The sequence below is a fragment of the Geospiza fortis genome, unplaced genomic scaffold, assembly GCF_000277835.1.
Source record: "Geospiza fortis unplaced genomic scaffold, GeoFor_1.0 scaffold447, whole genome shotgun sequence".
Taxonomy (NCBI): domain Eukaryota; kingdom Metazoa; phylum Chordata; class Aves; order Passeriformes; family Thraupidae; genus Geospiza; species Geospiza fortis.
Genome location: NW_005054467.1, coordinates 1209222 through 1229779, shown reverse-complemented (window position 1 = coordinate 1229779; position 20558 = coordinate 1209222). Strand labels below are relative to the sequence as shown.

The following is a 20558-nucleotide window of genomic DNA, read 5'->3' as shown; positions in this document are numbered from 1 at the left end:
GACTTGGTAAAGTACTCAGCCTTCTGAAGCAGAAGCAGGTAGCAAACTGCACTACATCTCAAAACAGAAGATTTATTAGGTTATTATTCTTTACTATACTAAACTCCACTTTAAGATAGTTATCTGTCACCTAAGAGACCTGAAATTAGGGTAGTGCCTGAGATTTTAATTTACTCCTTTGCAATTTTCTTGTTTTAATTATGTTTGAAATAGACTAAATAGCTTCCATGGTGGTTTCTGGGACAAGTTTTCACTGAAAGGATGCCAAAAAAGCAAACAGTTGACAACAGCAGTGACAAGACATCTAGATAATACTGTCAGTGATAACTTGCTCCATGGTACTGGTATAAGCTCACAGAAAAAAAGGATCTGCTTGTTCATAGCAAGCTTATTGCCCCTTGATGGAAGTCCTAAAAATACTTTAAAAACTGTTAAAAAATCTGAAGGATTTTTTTCTTTTCAGTATGCTGGATATAACACCAAATAAACCTGTACATGCAGAAGATGGCAATATGGTTATTTATTTTAATAACCATATTGCATTTAAGATTAAAATCTTATTTTATTTCCCTGATTGTTCATCCATTAAATCAATGGATGTAAGTAAACTTTTTTGAAAACATTCATCTGTGACTTCAAGTCACTGTTTTGCTTTAAATTTTATTTCCTTCTTTTAAGAAAATAGATTCATTTAGCTCATTTTTTTTCTGTCAAATATCATCTGCTGGACTCATATAGGCTGCAGTACCTAGCCCTAGGCAGATTTCCAGGCCAGCTCTTACCTAAAGGTTCTTTTAGCTTCTACTCTGAGGGCAAGGTTGCCATCAGTGGCCCAGTTTGAGCCATACTCACAAGATGCGCAGTAAAATGTGGCAGGCGACCTTGACTATCAGCCCGGAATGTCATCCTTGAAGGACAGGCTTGGCTGAAGATCAAAGTTCAGGCAAATGGTTTTTGGTATCTTCAAGTGGCAAAAATGCAGAGTGCAGAGTATTTACCCTGGATCCCCAGCAACACCTGCACTGAGCTGGGATGGCAGCAAGGCAAATTGTCAACAGCACAGCACAGGGAGGAGCTGGGAGAGGAAGGGTGAGCATACCCTCTAAGTGGGAGCTTGCTTGTTTGACCTTGCTTATCTACACGTGCATCACCTGGCACCTGCTCCCACACCAGGGAGCAGCACACCAGGGTATAGTAAACATGCAATAAACCCTTGCTCTAAAAAGCATCAGAGGGAAAAAAGCTCAGTGTCCCCCTCTGAGCACAATGCTATCATGAACTTAGAGCATATCACTTGAACACTGAAGAGATAAGGCTTTCAGCAGCTGCGGATATAGGCCAGTAAAATGAGGTCTGTGGTCTTCAGGACCTTGCAGCTTCCCTGTTTCTCACCAAAGACAGACCTTAAAGCGTTGCCCTTCAGCATCGCTGAGCTAGCACAGGGATTTGAGAGGATTACCCTTTCCTACCTCAGCTCATGAAAACCGTGCTGCTTTGATTTGCAGCCCCCAAACTCCTGAATCATGCAAACACTTGTCAGCCAGTTGCGGCTCAAAAGACAAAGCAAAGTAGCAGCTTCAGATTCAAATGCAAATGTTGCTGGAGAGTATCTGAAAAAAAAAATCGTGTTCAAAAGCTGAAGGTCCTTTTTAGCCAAAAAACCTTGAACTTCCTCAAAGAAAGCATGAAAGGGGTGGCTATAGAACCAGTAGTAGATAAAACACCTGCTTTCTGCAAAGCTATGTTGAGGATCTGCATGTCCCATCAGACTAATTTTGGTACTAGAGGAAGAGGAAGGGGAGGAAGATTGTTCAGTCTACTGCTCTCAGGGGAATCCTGCAAGAGAGAGGTTGCTATATTAACCACTTCACTGTTTTGTGCCAATCTTGTTATCTGTTCTTGTTAAAACCTTTATTATTCATGGATGCAAAAATCTGATCATTAAAGCAGCATAAATATTCATACCATGTGCATTTCATTTAGCTACTTGGCAAAACTTCTCTGGAGTACAAGAGTTTTGAGGAAATCTGGCTAATGAGACCAGAGCATAGGAAGTATGCATGAGTTTTCCTTTTCACCTGCAAATAAATGCAGAATAACTAATGAAATAAACAACCACAAAAAGGGCAAGAATTCACCAGGCAGGATGATATGCACACTTGCTTTGGCTTCTGTGCCAAGGGGAATGCAAGGCTTTTTGTAATGCAATTATGTGAAAGAACCAGGATATTGTGAAACTAAAGTAGAAAGCATGATAAGCATCACTGCATGGGTTTATCGGCTTTGCCTCACATTTAAAGTCTAACCATTAACATTGTGCATAGTCCGCACTCCTGTTCAATCCTCTCTTAAGGTAGAACTGACATTCTTCTCTCTGCAGCTGCGCTAAATCAAAATGTAGCTGTATTGCTCCCTGTGAAAGTCACTATATCTACACTCTTCACGTGCTCCAGCTTCAAGATCTTTTTGGTGGCAGAGATAAAACAAAAATTTCCTCCCAAAACAAATTCTAAAAACTACCATTAAAACATCTGCTATACAGAGCACTCAGCAGCTGGGGAAGACCTCTCACAAGGGCCTGGTTCATCAAAATCCTGAGCTGCCATTTCCACGTGCAGCAGCTCCAGGAGAAGCCCTGCAGAGTGCAAGACTACTCCCAAGTTTTTCCTGTTTCAGAATAGCAAGGTGAGGTGTGCATTTTTAAATGCTAGTGAGTTTTCAAAACTGAGCAACATAAGCCTGAGTCAGTGTGAAATCTTTGCTTGATTTCTGCAAGCACAGAGCAGAGAACACAATCAGGCACTTTCCAGGTTTTCTATTTCATGTTTTTATGAATTTCCACAAACAAGCAAGTCTACTCACGGGCAATTTACACCAGTAACTACTTCTGGGCTTAAAGTCTGCTATACACTTCCCACTGCTGCTCAGTCATCTGTGACTGAATGAGCTCTCTCCTCCCTCTCCTCCCCACCCCTTCCCTACCCTCATTGTAGTGAACAGAAGCATTGGGATACACGCAGTGCTATGTGATGCACAGCATGCCAAGTTTCCACTGAAGCATTCACACCCAGGGAAGGGCTTGAGTCTTCTGACCCTCCTCAGACAAGGAGAGTTGCTGCAGGACCACAGCTTGTCATCTGCAATATGTAACACTCCACTTATTCCCAATACACAAGTGTAAATGGGTTGGGGCTTCAGTGTCTCATCAGGGCTGCCACGTTGGGCCTCGAGATGCTTTCCTTCTGTTGCACTGTTTCTAGACTTATTACTGATTTGTACTGTTTTGTTCAGCCATAGGTAAAGTGGCAGTGAGGAGAGAAAAAAGCCTCATAAACTTCTTGGGCTAGTGGTCAGTGATTAGTCAAGCAATTAGTGGAGACACCCTAACTTGCAGTACATGAGAACAAAGTTCAAAATTGGTTCTCAGCAGAACAAAGATCAGAGGGAGACATACCTTCTGTGTCCTATTGATTTACTTGACCTTTCCTTTCACAAATACCATCCAGACAAAAACTTCAGTACTCTCAGCAGCATTTTGACTGTGGATAGATAAATGTGTTCAGATGCTAAAATGAGTACTGGAAAGTATATATTGGTAAGCGGGCAAGTCCCACCAAATAGCACTTAGGGTGAGCAGGCTTTGAACGTAAGTTCTTGTTTCCAAGAACTGTGAGACTTGAGATTGTATGTACAGCAGGAGGTACCTTCCATCCTTCAGAGTCACATTACAAGGTAGAGGAGTCTAGAAATCACTCTATACTCTTGATCTTGAATGCACTGTATGCATTCATAGAGTGCTAGGAAAACAGGAAATTCTTCTTCTTTCCCTCCAAACACACATCTAGCTTACCACCCTGCAATTTCTCATATTTATTCTCCTCTTTGTGTAATCAAATGACATGAGAATTTGCTTGAAGAACCATCAGAGGAAAAATGAGTGTTTCAAGATGTGCTGGTGGCTGCAAGAGTTATCTTGTGGTTTGAATTCTTCTAAATGAAATATGACTGACAGTATTAGTCAGCTAACATATTTATCTGGGGGAGGGAACCAACAGAAAACCTATTTAGCACAAAAATTTTTGTAGTATCTCTTTTTGAATTTTTCTTAAGAGTTTGCTTTTTCATCCAGCAAAGACATTGCTTTAAAATCTTCTATGTGGTCTAAGGGAAAATTTCAACAAAAATTCAAATTGTTGATATTTCAGGTTGTTTGATTAGCAGGAGCAAATCAAATGTGCTGAAAGTAAACGCAAACAGCCACATATAAGAGCTGCCTGCACTGCAGCATTTACAGTGAAGACTCAGTCTTGGTTTGGGCTCTTATGCATATACCTGCAATAGAAAGTTGAATCAGGCTTTAAACTAAACTTCCCAGTAAAGGAAAATGCTAACAAAAGTGAGTTATAAGGAAGGAAGTACTTTTGATTCCTGCGCTGTTAAAGCCTGTAAAAAATTTAACCATCCCAGTTGATTACCACATCTCTAACCTGTATAAATCAAAGCTTTGTTGTAAATGAATAAAACCACTTTGGCACACAACCATATTACAGCAGTATGATGCATGCCTGAATATTCCTAAGAATGCCCTCAGAGGTACTCTGTGAGCAGAAATATTCTGCAGAAGGGAAGATGAGGTAGTACAAAGGCCCATTGTGCACACTAATGCAGAAAAATGAAATCAAATACCATTCTCAGCAAAAGCAGAGTATCTTCTGAACAAAGGCTATTAAGAGTGTCAGAAGGCAGGATATTTTCTGGACATGGTTATTATGTTAAAACATACTGAACATGTGTCACTTATAACCCTCTCCCCGTAGTAACATCACAGCTCCAGAGGAAAAAAAATGGTGCATCAATTCTTTGTATCAAATACTCGGACAAACAGCTTTCCTTCTCACCAAGCTGTCACTTCTCATTTTAAAAGAAGGTTAGAGTAAGTTATAATTAGTATTTGCTGCCCTGTCAACTAATTAGATATAATAAAAAGCTTTCTGTGAGTTTAATGCTAACACAGTGTAATTACAGCAGTTTTGAATGCACAGTGCATGTACCACAGGTTTTGGTATGTGCTCCCCACCTTTTATGACCTAAATTCTCAGGTTCAATCTATCGTAGGAGTAGTGAGCAGACACTGCCAAAGACAACTGCTTCAGACCTAAGCACAAGCCAACACCAATGCAGTCTTGTACTTTTTGAGAGGCACTACTATATCAGCCTTTGGGAGCAGGGGGGAAGGAAGAAGGAAGAGAAAGACATCCAGTTCCTTGTTTCCACTTTTCTACCCCTTCTCTTCAGGAGGAAACCTTGGTTCTATAAGGTCCCCTAATGAATTCTCCCATTCATTAGGCTTGGCTGCTCTGAGCCTTTTTGGTAAAGAAAGATATGGCTAGCATTTCAAAACCACTTCTCAGACTTTGCCAGTCTGAGGGACATCCTGGGAAGAGGGGGACTGCACCTGGCCTATTCGCACAACTCTGGGCCTGGCTCTACTCTTCAAGTAAGAGTTGCACCTTACAACCACTTGTTACCCAGGGGAGGAAGATCACTTGCAAGGCTCAGAGCAAGGCAAAGTGATGATGTAATGCACCAGCACTTGGCTGATACCACTCCTCACCCTCTTCAGTATTTGGAAGAGCTTTAAACACATTAAAAAGGGTGAAGAGCAGAGATCTGCCAGGGCATTGGTAGTTACATCTCTAGGTAGTCAGTTGTGCCTGTAATGTGGATTTTTCATCCATTCCCATTCTTACTCCTCTCAATTCCTGTCCTGTCCCTGGATACATTCAAGGTCAGTTTGGATGGGGCTCTGTGAAACCTGATCTAGTGGAAGATATCCCTGCTCATTGCAAGGGCATTGGACTAGAAGACCTTTGATGGTCCCTTCCAACTCCAACCATTCTATGATTCTGGGCAAGGTAGGTACAAAGAGCCCACAAAATGAAAATGCAGTTAATGAAACAAAAAGGTAGTCTAAAAGAACCAATTAAAATGATGAAAATCTTTAATTTTATTTAAGTATAATTGTACGGACACGTGTATATACAAATACAGATCTTATGGGGCAGGGCGTTGGGGGTGTTTCTTTTTTTTTTTTAACATTTTCTTTTAAGTTTATATAATGTAAGCATTTCAAAAACAGCACTCAATGAATAAGTGCAAAGAAACTGCAAAGCAGGGCAGTACAAGCACAGGACCACACTGAGCTGGACTTTCATACCCAGATGCATACACAATGAGTGTCTTCAATGGGGTGTCAAGAGTAAGCATGGTAAGCGGATTTCGCAGACTCATGGGTAACCTCCAACATGCCAGCATCTATTAAACTGTACAGACAATGGCAGCAAGCCTATTGTAGGGAGATTTGTCTCACATCTGAGAAGCTCGAGGGCGAATGCATGGGAAAAACTCAGTGATGCCAGACCAGAAACAGATCTGCCCATTCACAGCTCCAAATTAAAAAAGGAGGAGGGTGGGAGAGGAGGCAAGGCAGGAAGAGGGAAGAGAAGTGTGGAGGGTTGTACATTAAAACTGGTGATTACAAAATCCAAGTGTAATGAAAAGAGGGGAAGAGTTAATACTCTAAACCTCTGAAAGTGGCTGAACCATTGCACTCATAAGGCAATGAACTAAGTTCAGTTTTGAGGGCTAGGGGTGGGAATCAACAGGTACAAATACAACCATTTTCCTTCCATAGTTATAGAGGAAAGGAAACAATCTACTCAACTACTCTCAGTACTTCCCAAATTTGTTTCTAGTTCTTTTGGAACCAAGTACATACATATACCGCACATGACACTGGCAAGATCCCTTCTGGAAAAAACTATTCATGGGAACAAATCCAGAAGGAAAAGAGGAGGAAAAAAAAAAAACAAATTAAAAAGAAACAAACAAACAAAATAACAGAAAAGCTGTAATATCCCCAAAGCCTTTTTAGAAACAAACATGATACAAAAAAACAAAACTAACACAGAAACCACAGGGCTCCAACATAAGACCTTTAAACACCGAGGATAGAACATTGATCATCAAAAGTCATGTTGTTCCAGGTCTTGACATTGTGAAGTCTTGCAACAGATGAACGATTTTCGAAGATGAGTCCTGTATGCTGCAGTGTCATGGCCACTTGTCTCTCAGTTCTCAGCCATGATCACACTTGATACTTCAAAGCTCTGTCTTGTAATCAACACGTGATTTTAATATCCTGAAAGTCTATTGTTCTCACTTACAAAAGACATAAGAATCAAATTAATACTTTATTATCAAACACTATATACAACAGAGGTTGCTAATAATACAGAATTTAAAGAACATAGCTTTAAGTTTTACTTGTCTTTCCTTCGCCATCCAGGTAAGTACAGTACAAAACAATATTCTAAACTAACACGAAATGTTACCTTGTCTATTGAAGGATACACAGTATCCACTAAACTGACTGATCCCTATTTTCCTGCTTCACATTGCAATGTCCTTGGCAGCCAGGAGTGCAGGTCATGGGTGTAAGTAACCCTTTAAGGCTGGGGAGAATCGTACCTCAGACTTGAGCAGGGGCAGATGAAGGGTAAGGGAGCAACAAACTCCTTAATTTTCAGCAACACCTGCATTTAAAGCATCCAGAGGTTTGCAACACAACACAAAACCCACCAACATTTATGTACTTAGTATGACTGGGATTGCCTAATGCCATCAAGTATGAAACTGGCAGTGCCTGGAATGCTGCTCCCAGCCATGCTGGGCAGCCTGGGGATCACTGCCTGTGCTGCCCCTCACGTATGCAGCAAGGCTCTGGGACAACATTAAGGGTGAGTTTCACCAGGAGTAACGCTAGTGACAGTCCTCTGCTGTGGCTAAATGGACATCTTCAACATCATTCAGAGACAAAGGATGACAACTGTCACCTTTTCTACATCAAATTTGCATCACCGGTGTGACTGCCTGCAATTACTATAAATCACTTTAATATGGTTACACATCACGCAGTTATTATCTGTACTCTGGTTAATAATCCATTTGATAAGGTGCATTCTGATTAAGCTCACCTTATCCAAAGCTTTTTAATTCCTACCTAGAGAAAGTATCAGTGTATATATATCAAGTATATACACCTTAAAGAGAGCAAAGTACCGTACAGCCTGTAATGAGATGATGACTTCCCTCACTGTTTGGACTGTGTATCTTTATTCTGTGCACTTCACACTAGAGCCAACTTCCTGCATTCCTCCTATAAGTATAGTCCTGTATTCATGAACATGTATGATATCAGGCAAGCCCAGGTCATAGCTCAGCATGCATAAAACCTCCCTTCACATATCAAATTTATTTTCCCCTCTCCTGCCTCAACTTCTGGAAGGCTTTTCTTCATTTAAAAATATAAAGTCTATGAAGTGGTGTCCACTAATGGCATCAGTCAATTTTGGTACTGCAGAAATTTTCTTCATAATTAATATAGAAAAATCTTGCTTTTCTTGAATATGCCCCATGTTTTGTTTCACCTTTAACTTAATTCCCACAGTTTTTGTCAGAAAAGCTCTGTTTCAGTCTGGATCTGAAAGTTCACTGATTATGTTTAGCAGTCTGAACTTCATGGCAGCCTAGCCAAAAAATACCCCAAGGCTTGCACTTCCTGGCAAATTACTTCTTAAAGTTTTGTTAGCCAAGGCTCAGATTCCTTAAACAGGGTCACTCCTAATTCCATCAAACAAGACAGTCCCATTTCCTAATTGCATCAAGGGTTACCGCTTCTCTCATGTTTAAATAGGACAAGCATATATACTCACTCTCAGCATAAAGTATATCTAAATAATGTATTTTCTATTCTAGTGGATTTTTAAAAAAATATTTTGTTAAGTCTTTGGGAGCCCATCTAGTTTATCTCCAGCTGATAAACACGTTTCCTCTACTCTTCAAACTGTGCTGGAAGGGGAAAAGATAAAAAATCAACATCGAATTAATATTCCACACTTCTTTTCTTTTCCCCCACCAAACAATGCTATTAGACAGCCCTGGTTTCTTCTACATGTCATTTATTCCCATGATTGAGGAACTTACAGGAGAGACAAATCAAGAGAACACTGGAGATCCTGTGTCCCAAACATGTTTCCTCTGGCCATTGATGTCCTCTTTTAGCATGTATTAACACCCAGAGCAGCATCCAAGGCTATCAGCTACTAAGTCAGCGCTGGGGAAGGTCACTTTATTCTCAAAAGTGCCTCTGCATTTCAAGAAAAAAATTTTAGCACCACGGTGATTTGTTTTAAAATAAAATAAGCCGGTGTGCATTATCCCCTTAAAACGAAATAACAGAGGCACTCACACCCCCAGTGAAGTTTCCTAAATCTGACCTTGCCTGCTGTGTGTTAACATTCCTAAAAACTAACTTTGTCCTCTCACCAAAGACAGCATTTCTACTTGTGAGCAAAAATTTTACTGTCAAAGATGTTTCGAGAGTCCCATAAGAAACATCATTCTCCCCTTTCAGAAGCCGGTTCATTTAGAAACTTCTGGAGGAAATGGTGTTATGTCTATTCTTAATATCTCCCCTCCAGTCCTGACATGGTGACACAATGCCTTGCATGACCATCTTACAGTGCTGAACGAGAAGGCATAAATATTGTATCACAGAGAAAGACTCTCCCAGGTTTTCATTCACTTTCCTTATCCCTCACTGACTGCATCTGCCACTACACTTTCTCGTCCACATACGGATGACAGAGTGAGCTAACAGAGGTGACTTCTTAAAGGAGAATGCAGAAGAAAATAAGAATCACTAGTGTCACTATTATAGTTTGGCATTTTCATTTGGAGTCCTTTTATTTATATGGAAGGGTTAAGAAAGTCACAGGGTAGGTAGGGGTGGGTGCTGAAGCTAGTTATCCCCTTCAAATTTTTGCTGAGTTCAGGCTAAAAGGGAGAAGAAAAGGGAAAAATAACAATTTGACATCTGCAAAAACAATAAAGTCCCTTTCCTGGGATGAGCAGTTAGGTGGATCTTTGATGTTCCAAGACCCTGGTATTTTCTGTGACAGGTTGCCGGAGCATACTGTGCTATAATATCAAAAGCATTGCCAGGAGGAACAATAGAGTTGCCAAAAGCCGGCTGGGTATCCTTGGTGTCTGTGCCGCGTTCTCACCACGGGATGGCTCGGCTGACTCATGTACGGTATCATCTGTTCAAACAGAAAGCATACATTCCAATGAGATTTTGCATCCTTAATAAACTCTCACTGAGCCGACAACTATAAGTAGATTTCAGTGCCTTTATGAAATAGGGCAATGAACCTTGTGCTGTCATTGACTTTCACAAGCGTGTAATACCTCATTATGTAACCGACTTGGGGCCAAGTTGCTGCATTTCTTACTGGCAAAACTCCCATTGAAGACCAGAGGAATAGAAAGTAAGTCGGATTTCAGCAGATAGAGGAATGAAAGATTCCTCTTCAGTAAAACACTGTGATTCTAGCTTTGGATGTCTTACTAGATAGCCACATCCATCGGGAGGCAGCTAAATAAAAACATCTGATTTTCAAAAGTGTTGCACAGGCCCAGAATTAATTTTGTAGTTAGTGCCCTTACTCAGTTACAGATTTTGGCTCCTGAATTTGAAATGACAGCCTGTAAGCCCAAGCACAGACCCCCCACTTCCATGCACAAAATTTCCATTGAAGTACACCGCATCTAGGGGTGAGCAGGAGATGTAAGATCATTCCTTGTTCCTTGAAATAAAATTTTAAAGGCTAACACATGACAGTTTTATAGAATTTATACTCAATCTGGAAAGTCTTACAGCCTCTCATGGTACGCAAAATAGAGATTTACATATATGCTGCTAGAACTAATGAAAAAAGAACCAGCTGAGTTAGGAAAACATGCTTATGCATTAGTGGCAGAAGAAAACAAGGTAGCAAATACTAAATTTATGACACATAATAAAGAAAGCCCTGTTTAGTTTTTGTAAACTTAGGATCAGCCTAAAAGCCAGAGCTTATAAAACAGAAAAGGTAGGCAAAGTCAAAATCAAGTTTGGTGTCGTTATAGCAGTGGTATTTTTCTCTGCAAAGCCCTCTATATCCAAAATTATCTAATTTTCAAAAAGCAATCAATCAATGGTTCGTCATAAAAAATCAGCTCTTGTTTTCATTACTAAATGAAAAGAAAAAGCCAAATCTTTTTAGGAAGTGTGAAGTGCCCTCAAAATGTATCTGTAAGTTTATTTTAGAATGCCAAAGTTTCCAGCATAGTATCTGATCTACTAATGAAATGACCTCCCTATTTCATAAGAGATGTCAATACGTCTATGATGTTCCTGTCTCAGCTCTCATCTCAAAAAATTGCACTGCCAGCATCACACTGGGTGAGACCTGAGCAGTTCCAGCTAGAGGCACTAAGGGAAGCAGGAGTCAGGACACTGGGATCACCATGCTGCTTTGTCATGAAGCCTTTCATGTTACCTGGGTTTAGCCACAGGCAAGCTCCCTCCCTTTCATATCCTTGACACCTAGCACAAAATCAGGAGAGCACTTAGCATAATTTAGGTTAATAGGCTCTTCAGCCCCAGCTCAGTTACACAGCAAGGAGCACAGTAAACCGAATTAGCAATTTATCACATGTACTTTCTCCAGCACTAATTGATGCTATAATCACATAAGGCTTATCAACAGGTTTCAGTGCTGCTCGAGGCAAAAGTATGAAAAGCAAGCACTGATTAGCTGTAAATATGTTCATGAAAGAGACATCTCTTGGTGGTGCCAAACAATAGCATAAGAGGCAAAGGGCAGAAACTGATGCACAGAAAGTTACACCTGAAGAGGAGGAACTTCTTCACTGTGTGGGTGATTATGCATTGAACAGAGTGTCCAAAGAGGGTGTGGAGTCTTCCTCACTGGAGACAGTCAAAAGCCATCTGGAATAAGCCTTAGTACCATGCTCTAGGGGACCTGCTTGTGTAGAGAGGTTGGACTAGATGACCTCCAGGGGCCCCTTCCAACCTCACCCATTCTGTGATTCTGTGGCATCAGTGGGAAAGTCTGGCTGGAATGGTTTAAGTTGAAGCTCCACACCATGTATGGCAAGGAGACCCTCCCAGCCATATTGGGCCCAGATGAGGCCCTAGTCTTTTCCTTCAGAATTATTCCAAAGTAATCTAAAAATATCACTGAATGCTGGCTTCTGAAAATGCTACTTTCAGTAATCATCAACACAAAAAGCTGTTTCACATTTCACTTCTGAGTTACAGCCTTGTGCTATGGTGACGCTGCAATAAAATACTTCACAAAAGCTTGCTTCTCAGCTAAACATATTTAAGATGTTACAGGGAAAAAATACCTCTGTGTTGCCAGTTCTACCTCCTTTCACATATTTAAAGTTAGCTCTTCCCAATTTAGAAACATTTACTCACTGCTGATGAACTAAAACTACAGAGGAGAATGATTTGTACTACTTTCTACCCCTAGAATTGCAAATAAGTTTGAATTTTCAACACTGAATGTCAACAATTTTGGCCTAATTACATCAGTGAGTCAGCACTAAAACACAATAGGGCAGAACTAGTGTATAGCAGTTATAAATCCTCATTCACTGACTGACTATCAGATACTGCCACAACTGGAACACTGACTACTGCTGAAAAACTCAATGAAAAAGCACTAAGCTAAAAAGATTACTTCTCTTAAATGAACAATATGGAGACATTCTATGATGCCATTTTTATAAAGCCATTCTTCACAGAAGAATTAATTTCCATGTAACATTAAGGGATTCCTTTTGAGAAATCATCTGGGTTTCTCTCAATGCTGTTGCAAGGTTTCTGCACTCGTATATTAGAACACGATTCGTCTGGAGTTATGAAAATCACTCTACAAATATGATTTTCCTTGGAGGTGCAGAGTCATAAGTGCACAGCCTTTAAGGCTTGGGGAAAAGGATTTGCTTCATTTGAAACATTGAAGACAACAGATGAAGAGAAAAAGATTCCTGAGCAAAATCCAGAAGGTCACTACTAAACACTGGGAATACCATCAATACAGAAAAAAATATTTTGACAGCTATGAATTTTTCAGATCACACAGCCTTACATCACATGCTGCAGGTGTAACTTTCAGATATGCACAGCTGCAATTTTTGTTTAAGGCCTTTTTCTTTATTGTTATTAAGGAGAAAGAGAAAGGAAAGAATAGGAATAGAGACAATTACTTCCACCACTTGTGAAAGCGCAATCACTGTAGATTCCTACAAATTTCTGAACAAAACCAGTGAAATTAAAAGGGTTCAAAAATCACACAAATGGTGATTTTTAAAAGAAAGATGACAGTGAGTAATCTGCTGAACATGACCCTCCTGCGTTCCGATTCTTGTGTCTACTGTGGAAGAAGACCATGGCAGGCTAGGGGAGAGCACAGAAGCAGAAGATGCTCGTCAGAGACATGTAAATTAGTACACGACACAGAACACATGCAACAAGATCCACCAAGGCAGTAGCAACCCTAACAGGCAAACAACAGAGAAATGTGACAGCAGTTGGCACATCTCAAAGTGACTGATTATCTAATGGTGACTGGCCCAATTAATGATACAAATATGCGTTGATATCAGGAGTGGGAATTTTGTGGTACCGAACCTTCTCATTAAAGCTATTATTTCCCCCTGGTAACACAAACAGTATTTCATCTCAGACTGCAGGATGCTCTTTGTTTGATTTTGCTTGCCTGGTTTTCCTGCTGCTTTCTAATGACTTTGTGACGATGTTAGCTAGTTATAGCCAATCAGTAGGAAGTGAGAAACACTGCTGAAACAAAAATTTATCAAGTTTACCAAACTCAGGCATATATTACTCAGATGATCTCTTTTCCAAGCAGTATCAGGCACATTAATTAGACCACGTTCACCAAATCACAAAGTGTAAAAACGTGCACTGAATTTCAAATTCATAGGTAGAGACTGTGAGAGAATATCCTAGTGTCTTCTGTAGAAGAATGCTGCTAATAAATGCATAAATATAGCCAATGCAAGTGTACTATGCATGCATTTAAATTTTCTTAGAGAACGTCTTTGATTCACAAACTCCAAATTTTTAGGAAATATCTGAAAAATATTTTAAAGAAAAATAATAAATTCTATTGCTTATCCATAGGTAAATCATTTAAATCAGCTAAATTGAAAAGCCTTATTATACTTATGTATAAATAATGAATTTTAATTAAAGGATTTGCATATAAAGAAGAGAAAAAATAATGTTTTATATGCAAAGAGAATGTTGCTTCACATTCAAATAAGAGAAGAAATTCTCAGTAATCTGCTCTTTAGCGTATGTAATAAGTGATACGTATGTAATATTTTCTGATATGATTTGTGTATTTGACTGTTTATTTTGAAGTTTTAATACAACATGTAAGTATGGTGTAGGTGCATATAATATGAACATGCCTACCACTACTGCAAATACTTTTCCTACATACCTACCTAATTTTAACTCCTTTTAAGTCATTTGGGTTATTCATACCCCTAGAATTATATGCACTTCTATCTGTCACAAGCTTCAGCCATACAAACAACACACATGCACTTCCCACATGGAGACACAGCAGCTTGATTGATGGTAAAGGTTAACGTAACTTTGCCCTGGGCAGATGAAGAAAATCCTTATTCTTAAGGCAGCATTTTGCAAGAAATGCCCCCAAAACTTCAGTTGGCTTCAACAAAAGCAGGAGAGAAATTTGTATTTATAAATTTACCTAAATATCGGTGTGTGCATGTGTGTACATGCACATATGTAAAATGATACTTTGCCTAACGAAGTACATATACAACTATATATAATTTTAAAGGACTAGTTTCTTTTTAAACAAAAACTCAGTTAGTTGCATACCTTTGTCATGCACTGGCATTCAACAAGAAGCGATCCTGTTTTTCTGAAGGTCTTTTGAAACCACCTAACAAATGAAGTGTGCCCATTGACTTTATTTCTAAAACTTTGGGTCCAATTAGCAAATAGAGTGTGTTGCCAATATGCTGAGTGTTTGGCTTGGATGGGCCAGTGGCTCCAGGATACCGACGGAAATTTTACACTGGCACACACCAAATTTCACTAAATCATGTCACTCCAAAAAAACCCAAATAAAGCAACATTTTTACTTCCCTGAATTAAACAAGGATACAGGAAGTATACCACAAGCTGTATTAGCACTGCTAGAAATGTGCAAAAGCAGGGTAGTTGTACCATGCAAAGCATGCAGAGAGAAGAGGGAAAAAAGTACTGAGGCACCAGAGGGATACACGCATTTGTTAAAAGAGATTCTCTAAGCATACTAACCTGCTGGTTCTAATGAATTTTCTACTTTGTCGTTAACATCGAAAACACGATCATGAACACCTATAGTTTTCATACAGCTGTCTATAACAAAATAGAGATAACAGCCAAATATGTTAGTCAAACACCCTTACATTCCCCACTTTCCTTTTTTCCTCTCTTTTTTTTCCGTCTATTTACTGTACATAATTAGGCATATTCATATTTTAAAGTCTGTGGCACTTGTCCAAATGCCAGTATAAGTCTTCTATTTGTACAAAGTTCAAGAAACAACAAGTTAGCAACTGCCAAGTAATTCAAACAAAGCTTTATGAAAAATAAGAAAATACAATGAAAATCATAATGCAAATATTTCTGTATGTAGATAACAGATACAAGATTTAACCGTAAAAGAAATAAATTTGTTGTTTACTAGACCACACAGTAAAGCAGGTGCTAGAAAGCCACCCTCAACATCTTAATCTGAAGAACTTACTTGCTGGTCGCACAAACACCTTAAGCTTTAGGCAGGATCTCCTTCCATTATCTGGGATCGCAGAAGCTGTAAAAGGAAGAAAAAGGAAAAAAATAAGTGGAAGAGTAAGAAAGTGAAAACCCAAAATATCTTTTGTGCTGAAATAAAATATTCTTTCTCTTTCCTTCATCTGAAGGACTGGCCACACTTCAATCCCTGAACATAAGGACTTCAAGCGCACAAAGTAGCTTGATTATCCAAAAGCATATAATAACTAAAGATTTTATTCAAATTAATTTCTTTATTATTTTACATGGAAGAAGTGAAGCACATGCTACTTTCAATGCTTCATTATCTCCTTTCACCTTTCTACGTCTTCTTCTTGAACGCCTGTTTAATATGGTTTTTGCTACAATGCATGTGTCCACACTGAAAAAATACTTCAGAATACAGAATACTCAAGAGAAAAGCTAACCTTGACATTTTAGGCCATAGACTTCAACAACCCAAAAAGGGATGAAAAAACAAAATTACACCAAAGATGACAGTGGTAAAAATGGAACTATCTATATACTTTCAGCAAAGTAGAAATACACACCATTAAATTTTAAAGCAAACTCAGTCTCCGTATGCATCAGTCTTTATTGAAAAAATACTCATCTCACTTCAGCCAAAACGAGATCCCTCATGCTATACAGCTCACAAAAAAAATCAGTTTATTCCTACTTTCTGCCCTCCCTCATAATTTCCCATTCAAAGTACTTAATTTCTAAGAATATTTACTGTATTTGAAGAAAAAAAATAGATGGAAATATGTGTAGCCCTAATGCAAAAGGTCGCCCACCAAGATTTAGTGGCAGCACCTGCTTATTTCACAGAAAAAAGTGCTGTTGTGATAACTTCCTTTCTATAATCATTCTTGCCCCAAAATACAACGTAATAGGGAAATATGTCTGCCTCTCACCACCAGGGTACTGTCTGCCAATACTTACACACCAGTAAATTTCTTCAATACCTGCAATTCTGATATTGTACATTGGCCCACAATTCAACATACGCAACCAAGTGACTTGACTTGGGCATGAAGATCTTCGCTTGTGAAAGACCATTCACATTTTTTTTCTTGAAAATGTCTCAAGAGCTATTGCCAAAAATATTACCCGAAGCACTGTAGAGGACCTTTCATTGCATTCAAAATCTATGTATTAGGGCAGAATGAATTCCATTTTACATTAAATGGCCACTACTGGGAAAGATGATTGGCCTGACAGGATGTTAGTTTCCTCTGTTTACCCTTATTTCATTCATGTCCTTGTGTGTGACAAACAACTAGAACAATTTGTACATAGACATACGAACTCTTTGTCTTCATGTTAAGCTTACAACAGAATGGCTCCTCAACTAATTTGAAACAAATTCCCTAAGTCTTCGATGATGTGCTTGCAGGACAGGCATCCGGTTTTTCCTAGAACTTACCAAGAACTAGCAAATTCAGTACAAACACAAAAAAGGAGCAAAGTAAAGAATCTAGTAGAGTTCATGTTGTGATTCTGCATCTTGAAAGTTGCTCCCCTCTTTTAGTCAAACAAAAAGCAGGAAGAAATGATGGTCTCGTAACACAATGCCAAGCAGTTAAGACTTAACAGCTGCCCTTGACTATAGCATCTTATCAAGTCAGAAAATTTCCCTCTGTTGAGTTTGCAGTAACTGGTGTGTTACTTGGGGCACAATATTGCACTCTGTGGCTATCTTCAGGAAATTATGTCATTTCAGAGGCCCTCATTGAATATATGCAACTGGCTAATTACTTTGTTAAGACTACACAGGCAATTGTAGATTTCTCAAAAGATAAGAATCCTATCATCATTACCAAATTACTAGGATAGAGGTGAAAATCACATTTCCAATATGAGACAAAACTGAGTGCCTACAGTAAATTTATCACTGACAGATTTTTTATGCCCAGAAATTATTTCAGAGGTGCATTTTGGCACACATTTATTTCAAGTTTTTGCTTTGATGCTTACATGCTCTTGCTTATGTCCATAAAATAAGCACGGTTTTGCTTATTTAAGCTGCCGTTTATTAGACTACTCTGTTAGCCAGTGACTAACTAGAATACCTGACTAGCTAGGAGAGCTAGAAGCTAATAATATCCCATCTGGAAATAAAATCTATTCTTTCTGGGAAAACAGAAAACTAATGCTTAGTACACTGAAGCTCATATGTTCACATAATATTTACACACACACAGGAGCAAATAACAGCTAGTGATTTGCCATATTCTTGGGAAGAAAAATATTAAAATCCATTCACTGTTGAAATATTTTCCACCAGTCTTTACACTCTCTTGCAACTGTAGAGTATATCATGAAGAACTGTCCTATTGCAAACATAACAGTTGCACTTAAATCATCATTCCAGAAACTGGCACAGTCTTAGCAAGAAATTTGAAACAGTGCTTTTCTTCTTTCCAGAGAAATTATGTATTTTCAGTGTTTGCTGTAAATTCAGAAAGATTCCTCTTTAATCAGTGTTTTACACATTCAGAAGGAATAATAATGTCTACCAAAAAAAAATCAAGTATCATTTTTCAGCACTTCCATCTTCCTTAACAACCAAGACCAAGGTGATGAAGGGATGCATTGCAACTTCTTTGGCCTTCTGGAGAAATTAAATGCTGTTTGCCAAGATGCATGACTGCAATCAATTTTTTTTCTTCCTTTCTTTTACTTCCACCCTCCCTCCTCTTCCTTTCTCCCTTGCATCTTAAAGGAAAAAAAAAATACACCAATGTTTTAAGTTTTTGTTTTTAAACCAGATGTATCACCCATTGGAAAGCGTCAGGGAAGGAGAAAGAGAACTGCTCCTTGTCAGCTGGGATCTATTAAACCTGCTTCTCAGGTTGCTGCAGTTGCTACATTCCACTGAAATTAGCTACAGCATAAGAAAAGCTGTCCTTTCTAGGTGGTACAATGAGAAATTTCTTTCTCCTTCCTGAATGAAATCAGGTTGGAGCCTAAGGCTTTGCTACAAGCCTTTTCTATTTGCCCATTTTAAAGGTGATATTAGCTATAAAATACAGGCCAGTTCTGAGAGCAAGAAGCCTCTGATGCTAATGGAACCTGTCTGAAGTAACACTTTCCATTTCAAAAGCCAGAATTCCCACGGAAAAAAAAAAAGGCAATTGATTTCTTGCTGCAAAACAAAAAAGAAACCTTTGAAAAAACTCCCCTATAAGGAGCAAAATACATTATATCCACTTATTTTTTCATTAATGATATTAGACTAGAAAAGATCTGACTGCTTTAGTTTGTGTCAGGAAGAATCACAATTGAAAACGGAGGAGCTCTGAAATGTTGTTATTTCCTACATGTTATTACAATTTCTATGATACTTCCCACTTCCCCTGCCCTACCTCACCTTGGCCAGCAACTTCATGAAAATCTCCTGGGTCCCACTCTTAAAAAAATGTTTTAGACCTCATGATTACACAAAGACTTGGGTGAGAAGAAAGTGAACACTAAAGTCCCCCTGAAATCACAAGATACATTAAAACATCTCAATGATTATAAAAATAACTGGTTTGATATCTTCATTATTTTTTTATAGGAAAATTCCACAACTGAGAAGAAATTTAAGTAATGAGTTCTCTATTCTTCAGATGAGAATTCCATCTGCATTGGTTGAACTAAGAAAAAAAAAAGCACAATGAACAATTGCACACAGGACTAGGTCCAAGTTGGATCTGAAAACAGCCTATAATGACAAATTAGATGGGAAAACTTCTTGTCTCTGAACTGCTTCTGGTTACCATTTTTATACCCTGTAAGGAAAGAAAAAGGAGTGATAAAAATTATTCTCTCCTCATCTACAACAAAGCCATAAATATTTCCGTATTCGCTAGCTATATTTAAATTTAAAAAAAATATATACAACTCCCTTATCTCCCTCCTAAGTAGTTCTCAGCTAGAAAACACATGGTACATTATTAATATATTAGATATAAATAACAGGTTAGGTCCTTCCTCAGCCTGGTAACAATTAGCAGAGTTATTCAATGACTCCAGAAAGCTGCAGATAGAGAACAAAAAAGTAGCATATATAGAAAACTGCATATAGTTATGCAGTTCAATTACTATGATAAATCCCCAAAACTCATTAAAGGAGTCATCAAGATATGAACAAATCAGCCTACAAAATAAGCTAATTAAAAAGTAAATGTAAAAAATAAATAAATTAAAATTTCAAAAGTAACGTAGTTATCAGGACCTGCTGTTGATGTGACAAAAGCAGCAATTATTTCCTTTCCTGAGAGGCAACAGTTTCACTGGCAAACACCTGAGGCTAAGTTTCTAACCTAAAATGAAGTTATCGGCATGTCCCATTTAAAGTGTCTCAACCATCCTGCTTATTGATATTCACAAGTAATCAGTCATTACCTCTGCTTGCCTCCTCACTCATTCTTGACTTTCTAATTACAGGATTGCACTTTTCCCTAAAACGCAAGTCCAGATACAGAGGAAAAAAAAGGAATCACAAATGCAGTTCAAATCCTCCTTTAGTGCTACAAAGACATTTAACATTCATGGCACAAGCCACTGTGGGCCTTATTAGAAAGCGAAACTGCTTCAGTTGGAAACAGCACTCCATTTATCTGAGGCACTCCAACAGCACCTTTGTTTGGAATGTGGGGACATTGGTAAAGAACATCCTTTCCCTATGCAGAAAAACAACACCCTCACCATGCCTCTGCAGATACTCTGCAGATGGGAATTCTCTTACTATTTTGTATTTCAATTTCTA

At 38.7% G+C, this 20558-nt stretch overlaps 1 protein-coding gene across 1 annotated transcript in view; it reads right to left on the bottom strand.

The window, feature by feature from the left end:
- Positions 1-5983: 5983 nt before the first annotated feature.
- Positions 5984-20558, bottom strand: part of EFNA5 (ephrin A5) — a gene marked incomplete at its 5' end in the record, with an annotated part of 39043 nt that continues 24468 nt past the window's right edge. The window contains 3 exons of the mRNA XM_005428030.2: positions 5984-10163; positions 15302-15382; positions 15774-15839. Of these exons, the coding sequence (XP_005428087.1) occupies positions 10042-10163; positions 15302-15382; positions 15774-15839 (269 nt within the window). The remainder of the gene's footprint in view (positions 10164-15301; positions 15383-15773; positions 15840-20558) is intronic.